Source organism: Hippocampus comes, unplaced genomic scaffold (assembly GCF_001891065.2).
Source record: "Hippocampus comes isolate QL1 unplaced genomic scaffold, H_comes_QL1_v1.1 scaffold322, whole genome shotgun sequence".
NCBI lineage: Eukaryota > Metazoa > Chordata > Actinopteri > Syngnathiformes > Syngnathidae > Hippocampus > Hippocampus comes.
In genome coordinates, this window is record NW_017805137.1 from 1,689,816 (window position 1) to 1,704,725 (window position 14,910).

Consider the following 14,910-nt stretch of genomic DNA (forward strand, 5'->3'; position numbering starts at 1 on the left):
CCCCCACCCCCAAACCACAATATCGCTTCGTGACGCAACGTTGTCTTTCCTGCACTTGAATCATTTCCTGTCCAAACAGGAAGAAGCTCGCCGACGGCACTTATCATCCCTATAAACATGTATCCTTCTGTGTGTAACACGCCGCATTAGAAAGATGATTTCATGCTAACCTTGAGATGAGGACATTCTGTATGGAATCCATATGCAGTGGCAAGACACGTTTTTGACAAGACTCGTGTATTCAAAGTCATAAGAACCACCATAACTTTGAGTTCTATGGCACCTTTAAAGGGACTCATATACAAATAAAACATGGTTCTTTATCTTTAAAGCTGTGGTTTTTGTTTTAAAAAAGGAATACATTTTAGCCTCCATAAACCTTAGATCGGGAAAATCATCGTATATAAAAATGGAATGTTTTTATTTGTTGGCTTCTTCAGTCTGGATGAACAAGCATGTGGTGCTTTTGCACATCACGATCGTCTGCCTCTGTCTTTGTAGGACAAAGAAACTTATCGTGGACGTAATCCGAATTCAACCTGCAGAGACTTTGGCTGAAATTTTAGAGACCCCGGCCACGGCTCGTCAGGTGACATTTTTTTTGGTCATTTCGTTCTTGTGCCATTATTTTTCCCTATTTTTGTCTGACTGATGTTTTATTATTTTTGCTGTAATATTTGAACTATGTTCCACAGGAGTCAGAGCATACCAAGATAGCAGTGCGACGGGCGGTTCAGGACGCTCAGACCCCTGACGGGCTAAAGAGCAGCCCGGCAGTACTGGAGGACAGTCAGCTGCCCCTGGAGCAGAAGAAGCGGAAGATCCTGAGGAACCTTCGGAACCTGGAGCAGGCTAACCTTGTCGCTGCCACAAACAAATACCAGGACATCATCAATGACATTGCTAAGGTGTGTAAGCAGCTACTGAAGCCACTCAAGTGTTACTCGGCCTCTCAACTTGTCGACCCGATTCCGATTGCCAGGATATTCGCTACCAAAGACGCTACCGACAAAGGAGGAAGGCCGAGCTCGTGAAACTCCAGCAGACGCTTGTGGCGCTCAATTCGAAAACGACCTTCTACCGGGAGCAGATGAACTATTACGACACCTACATCAGGACATGCCTGGACAACCTCAACCGCAAGTGAGCCTGACGCCCTGCGCGAATGGAACGACGTGGTTGTGGTCACACCGCTCATGCGTCACTGTGTTGTGCGTGGCTAGGAATTCACGCAGATCCATCAAGGTGGACAGCAAAGCGGACGAAAAGGCCGGGAAAAGGGGGAAGCCGCAATCTTTGAAGTACACCGGAGCGAGGCTGCACGAGAAAGGAGTCATTCTGGAGATCGAAGGACTTCAGACCAACCAGTGAGTCGAGCAGTTCAATGATTGTCATCAATTGGGAAATGATCAAAAGTAATTCGAATGGTCTGAAAATTGGTTCGGACGAAATAAATGGATCTTTATTCAACTCTCCATGCCAGTGAGATATTGACCGCTAGATGGCAGATTAACCCGTGTGCCATCTTAAATTCATCACCTCCCTATTTTGAGAATCAGATAAAGCCCCTCTAAAAAGCTTTGAAATGAATACGCTGTTTGTTTTTATTGCTTGACACTTACGTTAAATCAGACTGAACTGTGACTTGCTTCTGCATTGTCTCCCCATCTCGTTCAGCTCCAAATTGAATCCAAGGGCATCATTTTGATTGTCCTTTTTCCTTTTAAAATGTGAAAGTGTTGAGAAAATGATTCCCATAAGGAACGCGTCATCGTTCCATCCGTAGTAGGATGAATTTACTGGAAACGATTGGTCCGTTTCCCCTCCAGTGTGCTGCGTTAACACTTTTTTTTTTTTAATCTGTTATCTTTTGTGCCAGGTTCAAAAATGTCATGTTTGAGATTTCACCAAGTGAGGAAGTTGGGGATTTTGAGGTGAAAGCTAAGTTTATGGGTGTTGAGATGGAAAAGGTTCAGCTGCATTTCCAGGTAAGCAAAATTCCACTGCCTTACATTCACACTACACACAATGACTTTCATGCAGTCAGCTTTATTCGTTAGTTTTTTTTTTTTTTGCACATCCATCCATTATCCGAACCACTTTTCCTTCATCCAATCATTGCCCTTTTTTTTTTTTTTTTGTGTGTACAGGACCTTTTGCAGCTTCAGTATGAAGGCGTGGCTGTTATGAAGATGTTCGACAAAGCTAAAGTCAACGTGAACCTCCTCATCTTTCTCCTAAATAAAAAATTCTATGGAAAGTGAATGAAAATACGGAATATGGGGAAATACTTTGTGCCTTGTGACAGCGTTCACTTAGTTCAACAAAATCAAGGTTGTCCGAAAATGTAAATGATACTTTTTTTCCCTTTGAATAATTTAATGAAGCTGTTCATTTCTTTTTCCTTTTTTGTGAGAGTTAAATTTAATGTATTTTAATTAGGAAGATATTCTTGTTTTCTTTGAAAGAGAAACACTATTGTTTTGTTGTTACTTGTGTGTTGACGAAGGAGTTGTATCAGAAGGCCGTCTTGTTGAAATGTTGTCGTACACCAGTGCCTTTTAAATTAAAGCATCTAAATAATCATATTTTAATTAATAAAACTTTTAAATGCTGCGACTAATGCATTTTTAATATGTATTGTTGGTGGATGTGATTTTGACCTCAGTGTATAGAAAACATTCTTTATTGGGGCGAGGGGTGGTGGGGGGGAAGCTCACAATTCTACAGTTTTATCATTCAAGATACGTTCTTACACCTTGCCTATAAAAAAACAAAAAAAAAAACAACCAAAGATGATGGGCTCACATTTAAATGACACTCCAAGGTACAGAATTTAAGAATTTTTGTAGTTTTGGGAATTTACTTTGCTGCACTGTAGAACTACAATGTCACGTATTGCTCGATGCTTATACTGTATATATTTTGTTAATTTTGTTTAAAAGCAATATAAAAACACCCAGTACAGTTTGCGTTTTAATGACAAGTGAAAAATTAATATAGAATCACATATGACATTGTGGTGGTGTGTTTATTGTGAGGGATTATCGGGGAGGAGTCAACGGGGGTGTGCCAGCAACACGACTGGACTATATTAAAACCCACTCATAACAATTGCAGCACTCCTGCTTAACCGTACCAGTGATATTACATTCAAAAATGCTTCGAGGCAATCCACCCGCAGGTCACCCATCAGTTTGGCTGTTGGTAGTGTTTTCACTTCAGAGCTCAGCACTCAGCATGCGCAATGGTAAGTTACATTTTTATTTTTAATTCCAGACAAAAAAAATGTACATGACTGGCTTCCTGCTATGGGTGGCTTATGATCTGTTTCATGCAAATGCATTTTCATGCTACATTCTGTATATTGTGCTTTCTGAAATCTAGCCACAATATTAGGTAGACCTGCCCAATGACATGAAATTGAAAAATTCTGTAATTCTGTCTCTAGTACAGATAATGTTGAGTGGCAAATATTTTGGTTCCCTTCTTTCATTTGGCTCCAAAGGGAACTAAAAAGATTTTAGTATTATCCATTGCAGCAAAACACAAAATAAAACAATGTATTCAAGCGAGACTACAAATTGGTTTTGTAATCGACTCTTCAATTGACTGTTCGGAATTAAATTGCCGAACGCATTACTTGTTTGCAACCAGAAGAAGCGCTGTTAATTCCGTCAAATGGTTTGTGGTCAAAGGACGTGACCTTTTACATGGGAATGCAGATGCACGCACACTTTTGCGCTATATGTAATTTTAATCACTGGGCGTCAATGTTCTACTCAATATAACACGAGTATCAAGATAGAAGTTGGGATGGTTCCGCTAAATCCTTTAATCCCATTAAAAGAACACAGGAAGTCAATGGTGAATTGTCGTTTTGCAGTCGGAGTTGTATTGTTGTCTTCTTAGATCCCATCTGTTTTTATTTCTTGTACGTTTTTTTTCACATGGCAGAGTAAAGGAGGGTCTGAAAATGGCTGGCATTCTAAGCACTATAGGGTCCTGTTTTGTTTTTGATTTTTTTAAAGAAAACTTGGATGCTTACGTGTTTAAAAAAAAATACACACCAGATTTGGCCCAAGGCGTAAAGAAACAAAGCACTTGCACAATGCCGCATGACCACTAGAGGGCAGCCAAGAGCACTGAACGTTATATTGAGCAGGAACAAAATACTGTAACCTGAACAAGTTACATGTTTATGTTGAGATTTTCCTAAAGCTTTTGCACACTAATAATTTTAAGACCTTTTAATTGAACTTTATATTTTTTATTTGAGCATTTTATTCTTTTACTCAATAGGCTCCAGTAATCCCTTTTTGTAAATTTTAACTTAATATATTTGTGGGATTGTATGTTTTGTTGCACGTTGTTGTTGTTTGGCCTTCAAAATTTTTTTCACTTTTTTAAATCAATAATGATAACTTAAATGAGGATTTACAGCATTTCCATACATTTTGGGTTCAAACAGAAGATGCGCTGTCCGGAGTTGTACACATCCAGATATCAATACCATGGAACATAAGATGGACCTCTGAACTTTTGTCTCATATTCATCTTTTGATCTGAAGCAAATATCTTGAATATACAACAAAAATAAAGGAATTGACCTTGCCATTTCAATACTTTTGGAAGGGACTAGTCATTGTCTAGTAGACTGGTTTCTTTTTTGTTGATTTTAGTCAGCCTTCATCCATATTCAGGATCCCATTTGAAATCTGAAAGGGTCAGCTTCCCCAAGATGTGTGACAACTATCATCTGCACTGAAAAAAAAAAAGCCCTCAATGCATGCTCTGTTTCCTCCTGTCATTGAAGCCTCTGGGTTTTACCCACGGACCTTCTCTGGCTACGCTAAGGACTACATAGACCTGTCTATGTTTGACGGCTTCGGCGATGACACTGGTTCCGGCTCGGGTTCCCAGCCCGAACCCGTGAGACGACATCGCGTCTCACATCATCATCCTCACAAGCACTACTTTGTCTCGGAGGAGGCCAAGCAGTTCCTGCGTAGTTGCCTGGCCACCGCCTTCGTCCCGACGGTCTACACTTTCGTCTTCATCATCAGCGTGCCCCTCAACCTTGTTGCCACGGTGATGTTTGTGCACCCCGTCCGTCCCAGAAAACCCGCCGTTATCTACATGCTGAACCTGGCATGTGCCGATCTGCTCTTTGGCCTGCTCCTCCCTTTTAAGATAGCCTACCATTACCACGGCAACAACTGGACCTACGGCCCGTTCATGTGCAGGGTCGTGACTGCAGCCTTCTACTGCAACATGTACTGCTCGGTCCTGCTCATGGCGTGCATCAGCATTGACCGCTTCCTCGCCGTGGTCTACCCCATGAACTCACTGACATGGCGCAGCCGTCAGACGGCGTGGGCCGTGTGCGCCAGCATGTGGCTGCTGGCCCTCGCGGGAGTGGCGCCTCTCTTGGCCTCGGGTCAGACGGCATACTTGCCCCACCTGGACATCACGACCTGCCACGACGTGCAAGATTCAGAGAGACTGCAATCCTACTATCGATACTTTTTCCCCATCTACTGCTCCGTTTTCTTCTTCATCCCGCTCATTTTCACGGTGGCTTGCTACGTGTGCATCATCCGGGCCTTGGCGGCCTCCAATGTGGAGAACCGGTCCAAAAAGACACGGGCGGTGGTGATGGCTGTGGTCGTGCTGGTCGTGTTTGTGGTCTGCTTCACCCCCGCTAACGTTATCTTAATGGTCCACTACGTCGGGGTCAATCATAAGTCCAACGACACCTCCTACCGGGCCTACCTTCTTGCGATGTGCGCAGGGAGCCTCAGCTGCTGCCTGGACCCAGTCCTCTACTACTTTGGCTCATCTCACTGCAGGAAACGGGTCGTGGCGTTGTTCAAATGCCGGCGTCCTCATCAGATTCCGAGCAGCTCGCACACGCAGAGCACCAGAACCAGCGGGCGGAGCGACAGCAGCAAGCCGTGCAAATTAGAGGTTGTTCAAGGTGGGTCGGGGGGCCAGTACTCTAAGTTGGACGTTTAAGTGCGCAACATTTAGGCCTTTGTCTGTCATTACAAACTGTAATTTGTCATACGATCTGTCTTATTGTACAGTTGGTGGTTGTTGAAAAGTGGATTTGTTCTTATGTATCAGCTTTACATGTACAGTATATCAAACCTTCATTTTGTATCGTAAACATAGCTCTGCATGATCAAGCTTTGATACGAGATAAGAGATACACTTGTGTAATCTCATGTGATTTGACAAAAGTGACAGTATAATGAAATGTGCACACACACACACACACACATACACATGACCTAGAAGGCTTTAATGGACAAGAACTATGAATAGAGCATACATTCTATCAGAGCAACTACTGTATAAGTTTTCAATGTTTCCTCTCATCTTGAAGTGCCTCACTCTTCGGCCTGCTTGTCATCAGGGCACAGCTCTGGAGTAGGAAGACAGATAAAGACCAAAGGAATGAAAGTAAACATGAATCATCTCCATCTTATCCAAAAAAAAACCACACAAAAAAAAAAAAAAAACGCACTCACGTGTGATTCCGTCATATTTATGGAAGTTCTCCGGGAAGTTCAGACAGCTAATTTGTTTCTTGAACATTTCGACATCTTGGGGATCAATTGCTCCACTCCGTGCTGGGAGGGTTATTATTATGAATTTTAAAAAGGCGCGTTGACCTGCTACGTGAGAGAGAAAGACAAATTGGGAGAGTTGCATGCTTACTGAACTGCAGGATGAACCGTCCAGTGACATCATGGTTTCGGAAGCTGCCTGTCCACAGGAGGCAGTCGGAGCATGTCCTCAGGATGTAACCTTTGTGGTCGGCCAGGTTTTCTTTGGAAAATGTGCACATTCTGGTCATGATGCAAGATTATTTACTGTACATACAGTACGATACGTATGTTTCTGTCACAACAAATAGAGTGTTAAGATATTTTGGGCTCATAAAGGATGCGCGCGAGCATTGTGACCTAATGAAAGAGGTGGATTAAAAAAAAATGGAAAAATTGACCTTTTACAAATACTGTAGAATACAATAGAACAAATTGCAATACAATAGAACAGTGGTTCTCAAACCACCTCAGTACTTATTTACACAGTGCCAAATCGAATGTATCGCAGATAAAAGTTACGTTAAAATTTGACCCAATGAAGTGTTTAGAAACAGAGAGTTTGAAAAGATTAAATAAAAATGGTTCGAACTAAAAAGTTAAATACAACTGAACTGTACGTGATTCTTTTGCATACCACTAGAGACAGCCTACCAACTACTGGTAGACCTGTCGCAATTTGAGAACTACCGTAATAAAATATACTTTAGAAGCTCCCAAGTCAAAGGCAGACTGTCCGATAACAGTCGTTAATTTCCAATTTGTTTTTTGTTATTTTTTTTAACTTTTGCAAAACAAATTACAAAAAACGATTCTATTTACCCAATGCTTGAACTGGCATTGCTATAGGTAATATTTGAACATTGCTAAACGATATACATGTTATACAGGACGTTTACCAATTGAACTAAAATCAAGTAAAGTAGAACGAAGGTGGCCCGGTGGTCTAGCGGTTAGCGTGCCGACCTCACAGTGTGCAGAGGTACCGGGTTCAATTCCAGCTCCGGCCTCCCTGTGTGGTGTTTGCATGTGTCCCCGTGGGTTTTCTCCGGGTACTCAAGTTTCCTCCCACATTCCAAAAACATGCATGCCAGGCTGATTGAACACTCTAAATTGTCCCTAGGTGTGAGTGGCTGTTCGTCTCTGTGTGCCCTGCGATTGGCTGGCCACCGGTTCAGGGTGTCCCCCACCTACTGCCCGAAGACGGCTGGGATAGGCTCCAGTTTGCCCGTAATTACCCCTTGTGAGGATAAGCGGATCGGAAAATGGATGGATGGATGGAGTATAACAAACCTACTCACTCTTTCAAAGCTGTCATTTAGTGCTATGTTATCGTTCTGTATTGTGTAGATCTGAATATAAATGTAAAAAAAAAAAGTGTCGATTCAATGATGTTGAATGTTTAATCGGTTAAATATTTATTTTAATGTCTGTATTTAATCTGGTTGTATATTCAGTTGTATGTAACTGCACCGCTTTTTTGAATATTTCGGTCACCTCATTTTCATGGTCACGCCATTTTCGTTTGAATTAACCACACTTTCACCCATCTTTCAACACACTTACTGCGAAATGTGGCGACGCGTTCAACAACGGTTACGTTGACTTCCTCGAAAATGCATCGATTGCTGCGGGACAACAACCTCATTATCACTTGCAGTTTTTTAAAACCAGGTCTCGCAACTGCATCAAGCAACTTACAAGCTGTAATCGCCAAATCGCAATGCCACAATGTTACTTTCCGATGTCGGGGACAAGTCGATCCAGGAGCTTTTCAAAGACGCTAACGCCTCGTGGTATGGCCGCGGGTCACCAGCTCCCATCACATACACCCATTTACCAAATACCTGTAGTAAAAGATATACTATAGCACAAAGTATCAAACACAAGGCCCGGGGGCCAGATCCGTCCCACAGCATCATTTTCAGGGTCCCGCAAAAGCAAATTAAAAGGCCAACTTCCATGATGCTTGCTAAAATCTGTACCAAAATTTCTAATTTTCATATGTAATAAATGAGTGACATACTGAAAGCATTTTCTTGTTACCAAACCCCTCATTACAGTTACTTAAACAATAATTGAATAAAATGTTATTCTTGACTTCTTTATCTCGTTTCAGTCATAACGGCCCTCCAAGGGAAGCGGTAATTATAATGTCACCCACGACAAAAATGAGTTTGACACCCCTGTACTATCGCATTGGGTTCAAAATCAGGTTTCAAAAGTTGGAATGATAATAATCCTTACACTATACAAAAAAAAAATAAAAATTGTTGAACTCAAAATATCAAGGCAAAAGCTTCAATCACATTTTAAGTTGGGGGATTCAATGAAATTATTTGAAGTTTTGCTGTTGTGAAAATTGGATTAAGTGTTTACAGAACAGTTGTTCCTTTTATTTTTTGTAAAAACAACTTTGCTTGCTTTGTTGCGCAAACATGATTTCCATAAATGTCAGTGATTTATATTTTAACCCTTACAGGGACAGAGGTCACTACAGCGGACAGCGTATCATGTTATCAGGTTACAGCTTATCATTAAAGTTTTTTTTTTTTACAACTGAAATGACAGTTTAAGACCAAATAAATATATTTTTTACAGTGTAGTATGAATTGACGCTATTCTTACAACAATACAGTACTTGAATACAAAGGCTTAATTTACCAGCTGCGGGTCCCCCGGCAATAAAGGTTGGACCAGGTCTTTGCAGTCCGGTGCGGAAGCCCCACAAAGTGTAGCGAGAGCGAACAAAAAATGAAAAACAGGCCAAGTCATGGTCTCACTGCCTTACTGGAACTGTGTCACTGACCAACACTGATCTCTCTCTGGGCTCTCAAAATTTAAAAAAAAAAATGGGGTGGAAACTTGTAGCGTAAGAGGGAAAGAAAGGATGTGTTCTACACACACAAAGGACTAAGGAGCACTGTGTATAATCACGCGGAGACGTGCTTTCACCAAACGCTGAATGACCATTTCAAAGGTCCTCTGTGGACCTTGAATGGGCTCTGGGCGAAGTGCCACGACTCCTCTTTCTGTTGTGTAATGGAGGTTGTTTTTCCCGCAAAGGATTTGTGTTGGGGCGACAATGTGGCCTTGATGGTGCAAAGTTACCAGGCAACGTTTTTTTGTCGAAGTTTCTTGTAAAGAACAGTGTGTCATCTTTTTTTTTTTTCATGCAGAGGCTTTTGAGAAAGAACCGCACAGAGAGGAATTGCATTTGTTTAATTCCACGACAATTAACCAGTGTTCGCTACCGTAATAAGGATGCAGAGATCCATTTATTAACCCCCCCCCAAAAAAAAAAGAATCGACACAAAGCGATCAAGTTTTACATGTCTACAAGGTTATTCCACTTCACAAAGTCACATGCGAACATTTAGTTTGTTTAGTACGACATATTTGTCTGACGGTTCATGTGCTACATTTTACTTTGCAGAACCAGTAGGCTCTTCTCCTTCACTGGTTGCACCGGTCTTCCTGTCATCCGGACAGAGATCTGAAACGAGACCGACCGAGCTATGACACATGAGAGTTACTCAGATGAGAGATGACATAAATGTAAAACAAACAAACGCACCTGAGTCCAAAAAGTAGAATTCTGGGGGGAAATTCAGACACACGGCCTGTTTCTTGAAGGTCTCCAATTCGGATGGCTCCAGTTTACCAGTTCGGGCTTTGAAAGGCATCAACAGAAATACGGCTTTAGGGGTTGATTCTTTTCTGCAGTAATAAGCGATGACGCATTTGAAGAAAGACGTACTAAAGAGGAAAAGGTATCGGCCCTTCGATTTGCCATCGGGGAGGAGGGTGGTGTCTTCGGACAGGAGGCAGTCGGAGCAGGTTGCATAATATTTGCCCTCATGATAGGAAGTATGGTTATTGATGTTGACTGTGCGGACATGGGGGAAAAAAATTGCATCCCACATCAGCTCCCACATGGAAATAAAACGCTGGGTATTTCTGAATATGTTTCACAAACATATATAAACATACATCTTGTAGAGTATTTGGACACATTTATGTAATAGTATATGTACAGTAAAGTATAAGAGCAGATATAAAAAATCTACACACCCCTGTTCTAATGCCAGGTTTTTGTTGCATTAAAAAAAAAAAATGAGACCAAGATCAATTATTTGAAAGCTTTTTCCACTAGTATTGCGACCTATACGTCATTGAATTTCTTTTTTTGGTTGTTTCCGAGTACGAATAAAAATAAACCACTGTGATTAGGTGGGTGCACAGGTGTGCACACCCTCTTTCTTCAGAATTAACACAAAACATTCAAATTCATGTTAAATGAGAGAGTCATTACACATTTGCTGCCACTTGAAGTGCCTCTGATAGACCATGATAAATTCCAGCTGTTCTAGGAGGCTTTTATTGACTTCTTTTTTCTTTTGTGTGAGCACTGACTGCTACTCTGAACTGCTCATATCGTATTTTCCCACATTTTTTTTTTTTTCAAGGATCCAGTGAATACAAACGTTTTGGCCTCAATTCCAAATGGTAAGGAACTATGTTTGAGTGGGATGAAGCGCCTCACATTGTGCTTTGGGACCATCTTGTGGCCTCTATAAGACAAACATTCTTTGTAGTGCGGGTGTCAATTGCTTCGATCCCTAGTGTTCATTGTAAAGGCAAAAAATAAAAATAAAAAAATAGCAGTGCGCATAATTGAATGACTTCAAATACTCCAAATGCTTCAGGATGCAAAACCAATAAGAGATGACGCATTCAAGTAGATATGAGATGATGCCTACAGGTGGTGTGACTGGTCATTCCGGAGACGGTGACATCAGCTGACCCCTGAAGGCATTTATTGTCATTCCTGTAAGATCAAAGGGGAAAGCGGAATCAGAGTTGATCTGTTTGGAAGCAAATGTTCCAGCGAGTGGAGTGTGCTTACAGACGGTCAGCCCAGTAGAGGGAGATGCTCCCACTCTGGGAGGATGGTGACAATTCGATCCACGAGCTGTTTGCTGCCACCAGGTCACTCTTCAGGCCTGGTTTGTCCCATGAGCTCACATGGAGAACCCATTTCCCGAAGATCTGAAACAGACCACAGACTGAGCCAAGTGATATTTCTCTATTGCATATTATAAAACAACATTTCCGGATGCGAAGAAAGTTAAAAAAAATCGGAACCACGTCATTATCAATGGGAAAAATTTGAGGTTGGTCTTTACAAAATCTCCATCATCCATCAGCAGCCAGGGCACCCATTTTTCAGTCCATCATTTTTTTCAAGCCAAACCAGACTGTCATCGTCAGTCGGTCAGTTCGTCATGTTATTTTTACCGTACTTCCTTCATCGTTTCTCGGTAAATTTCACAGTTCTGGTAGCCCGTCTGTTGTCAGTATACCCACTCCCTTCAAAAAAAACCCCAAACAAACAAACAAGCAAAAAAAACAAAAAAAAAACATGTCATAGTGCAACAGGTGATCCAATGTGATCAAAATTGTAAATGGAGTATGGAAAATATCAGCTTCTATAAATACAACTTTCCACACACATACACTCACATATACAGTATTTAACATTCACTTATTTGCTAAAATGTATTGAAATGGTGGTTGCCTGCAGCTGTTTCAACTCCTGGAATGCCAAAAAGTTAGAATTTAAACTAAATAGTAAAATGGCCAACTTTCATCAGAATCGTGTGACCAAGGGTAAAATCCAATCCAAGTATCTTGCATCATCCAGGTTTTCGCTTCTTCCTCTTTTTCTTTTTCTTCTTTTACTTCTTCTTAAATAGGAATAATTTCAGCAAGATTAAAGACAAAGTTTTACATGCAAATGAATACACCTGCATACAATATTACATTCAAAGATTTTTTTATGTCATACAGTGCAGTGATGTCATCTGGTCCCGCCTCCTTAGACATCACAATCCCCATAGAGATCCTACTGAAAGAAGAGGACCCACTCTGACACACATATATTATCAATGCAATCCTCTCAAAGAAAAACGGCAGTCCGTCAGCGATGGAGTGAGAGGTCCGTTTGTACTTGACCTGGTTGGTGACGTATACATTGGTGGAAGAAACCCCACTTCCGTCAATGTTTAGATCGTAGTTTCCCTCAATCGTCAACAAAACAGGTGTCCGTCAGTAACCGACTGACGGACCTTCCGTCAGTCTTGACGAAATTCCCACCTCTGGGAAAAATAAGAAATGTAAAATGGGACAGTGAAACTGCCAAAGCTAAATAAATGTCCCAAAAGCAATACGACGGCCAAAATGCAAATCCTCCCATCTAACAGAGGTGTTAAATCCAGGTACAGAAAGTAAACCCTGCCATAGTTTGTCTTTAGCCACAGGTGCTGCTACGTTACTGATCTGTCTAATAAAATTTGCAATACGGCCATAGTTTTCTCAATAAAATATTGCCCTTAACTTAAAATAATCATCATCATGTGTGTCCATGCCTTGTTTCCTTTCAAAATTTCTTGCTCCTGTTCCAATATATCTTTAAAGGGTGAGTAGGTTTACTTTATTTTTGTTTGATTTATTTTTACAATACAGTGACAAAATTATTTTTACTCTTACATAACAGTAAATCATGACAAAATGTTGCTGATAAATTACAGTTAATATTTTACAATGGGGATAATTTGAGCCAGCAGCAATTTAATTTAATTCACTTTACATTATTTCCACTGGGAAAATTATTTTTCAAGTCAACCAGCATCTCAGAACTCCTTGTGTTTGACTTTTAGGGTTCCACTCCAGAGATCATTAAAGCAAAAGCATCACTCATTAGCCACTAAAATAGTGCGTTATTACAGGAACATGTTATGGTCTAACCACAAACACAATGAAAACAAAAAGTTAGCTTTCTATCAGGCAGAAGTTGAAATAAGAAGATTTTCATTTTAATATGACATGATTACTTTTACTTATATAATCATGATATTGCAGTAAAATTAAGTCTTTAATGCACCCTGTAACCTGATAACATGATAAGATGTCCACGGTAGTAACTGTTGTCCCTGAAAGGGTTAACATTGATTTTGTTATTTTAAAGTAATTCATTCAATTTTAAAGGCGTACCTAATGTCGTGGCTGGTAATTATTATTAATAGTGTGTATTTGAAATGAAGACAAATAACCTAAGACCTTACCATACGTGAAAACCTTTTTAACAATAACAAACACAAATGCAATGAAAGACCACCGGGCACATTATTCCGCTTTTGAGCACGCTCAAATACTCACAGGGCTGTGAGTGTCCAGCTGCAGAGGTTTAACAAGCTCCTCGCAGTCAGGTTCAGACGCAGCACACAGGGAGGTGAAGGCAAGCAGAACGGCCAGCAACTGGGCAGACATGGCTCAAGATGCGAGGCCACCACGGAGTGCGAGGATCTTAAAGAGGCTGCCTGCAAGTTGCCTCTCAGGGATGTGTTGTATAACAGTGGACTGGAACACACACACACACAATCACCCCTCACATTTGATGGCCAGTGGCCAAGAGTCTCTTGTGTCCTATTCATCCTGTTGTGTAACAGCCGACTGACAGTGTATGAATAGGAAGGCTGCTTGCAACAAGCACACTAAGATGTGTTGTGAAACAGTGAGCATTTTGGGACCCCTGAGGGGCCCCAGGCTAGAAACCATGCAGCATAAAAAAAAAAAGAATCCACCAACAACAACAACAAAAAAGAAAACAAAAAAACAAGGTGACGGATAAGATATTTTATTTATAACTGGCATGTTTGAATCACAAATAATTTCCAACCCTGAAATTTTTTTTTTCAGACTCATTTTGTTTTTGTGTGTGCACTCATCATGTCCAAATGTCATCATGACATCTCATCAATCATGTTGGTTCAATTTGCTTAGGTTGGCTGTCTCTCTCCTTTCTGGCATCTGCGTCTGATTTCAGTTCCAAAGGGCTTTTTGAACCTATGGAAGACCAAAAATTTGTATGTTACATGTAACCATATTTTTACAGTGGTGGGCGGTAAAGGAAGTACATATACTCCAGTCGATTTTTTTTTTTAGGTATGTGTACTTTATAGGAGTACTTATATTTTGACGGCCTTTAATTTTCACTCCCTAAATTTGACAACAATAATTCTACTCCTGACTATGTCAGAATAGGCTTGTTACTTTTTTTCAAACTCCAACGATGTAAATAGAGGCAATTCTGTCTCTCTCTCTCTCTCTCTCTCTCTCTCTCACACAGACACACGCGCGCGCGCGCACACACACACACACACACACACACACACACACACACACACACACACACACACACACAAAGCCTCTATCGATCTATCTATCTATTAAG

At 41.0% G+C, this 14,910-nt stretch overlaps 3 protein-coding genes across 4 annotated transcripts in view; 2 read left to right on the top strand and 1 right to left on the bottom strand.

The window, feature by feature from the left end:
* iqgap2 (IQ motif containing GTPase activating protein 2) overlaps window positions 1-2,619 on the top strand; it is a 26,881-nt gene extending 24,262 nt beyond the window's left edge. For both annotated transcript variants that reach the window (XM_019867032.1, XM_019867033.1), the window contains 6 exons: window positions 502-589; window positions 696-908; window positions 983-1,143; window positions 1,224-1,367; window positions 1,880-1,988; window positions 2,151-2,619. In XM_019867032.1, the coding sequence (XP_019722591.1) occupies window positions 502-589; window positions 696-908; window positions 983-1,143; window positions 1,224-1,367; window positions 1,880-1,988; window positions 2,151-2,264 (829 nt within the window). In that variant the 3' untranslated portion in view covers window positions 2,265-2,619. The remainder of the gene's footprint in view (window positions 1-501; window positions 590-695; window positions 909-982; window positions 1,144-1,223; window positions 1,368-1,879; window positions 1,989-2,150) is intronic.
* Window positions 2,620-2,917: 298 nt separating this feature from the next.
* f2r (coagulation factor II (thrombin) receptor) lies at window positions 2,918-6,279 on the top strand. The gene is made up of 2 exons (XM_019867025.1): window positions 2,918-3,250; window positions 4,817-6,279. Exons 1-2 carry the CDS (start codon window positions 3,160-3,162, stop codon window positions 6,016-6,018), a joined length of 1,293 nt encoding a protein of 430 aa, XP_019722584.1. The 5' UTR covers window positions 2,918-3,159; the 3' UTR covers window positions 6,019-6,279.
* Window positions 6,280-9,821: 3,542 nt separating this feature from the next.
* Window positions 9,822-14,006, bottom strand: LOC109514172 (uncharacterized). The gene is made up of 6 exons (XM_019867027.1): window positions 13,836-14,006; window positions 11,524-11,666; window positions 11,378-11,445; window positions 10,375-10,503; window positions 10,192-10,287; window positions 9,822-10,110 (listed from the first exon to the last, which is right to left on the bottom strand). The coding sequence occupies exons 1-6, from the start codon at window positions 13,944-13,946 to the stop codon at window positions 10,040-10,042; spliced, it is 618 nt and encodes a 205-aa protein (XP_019722586.1). The 5' UTR covers window positions 13,947-14,006; the 3' UTR covers window positions 9,822-10,039.
* Window positions 14,007-14,910: the final 904 nt, after the last annotated feature.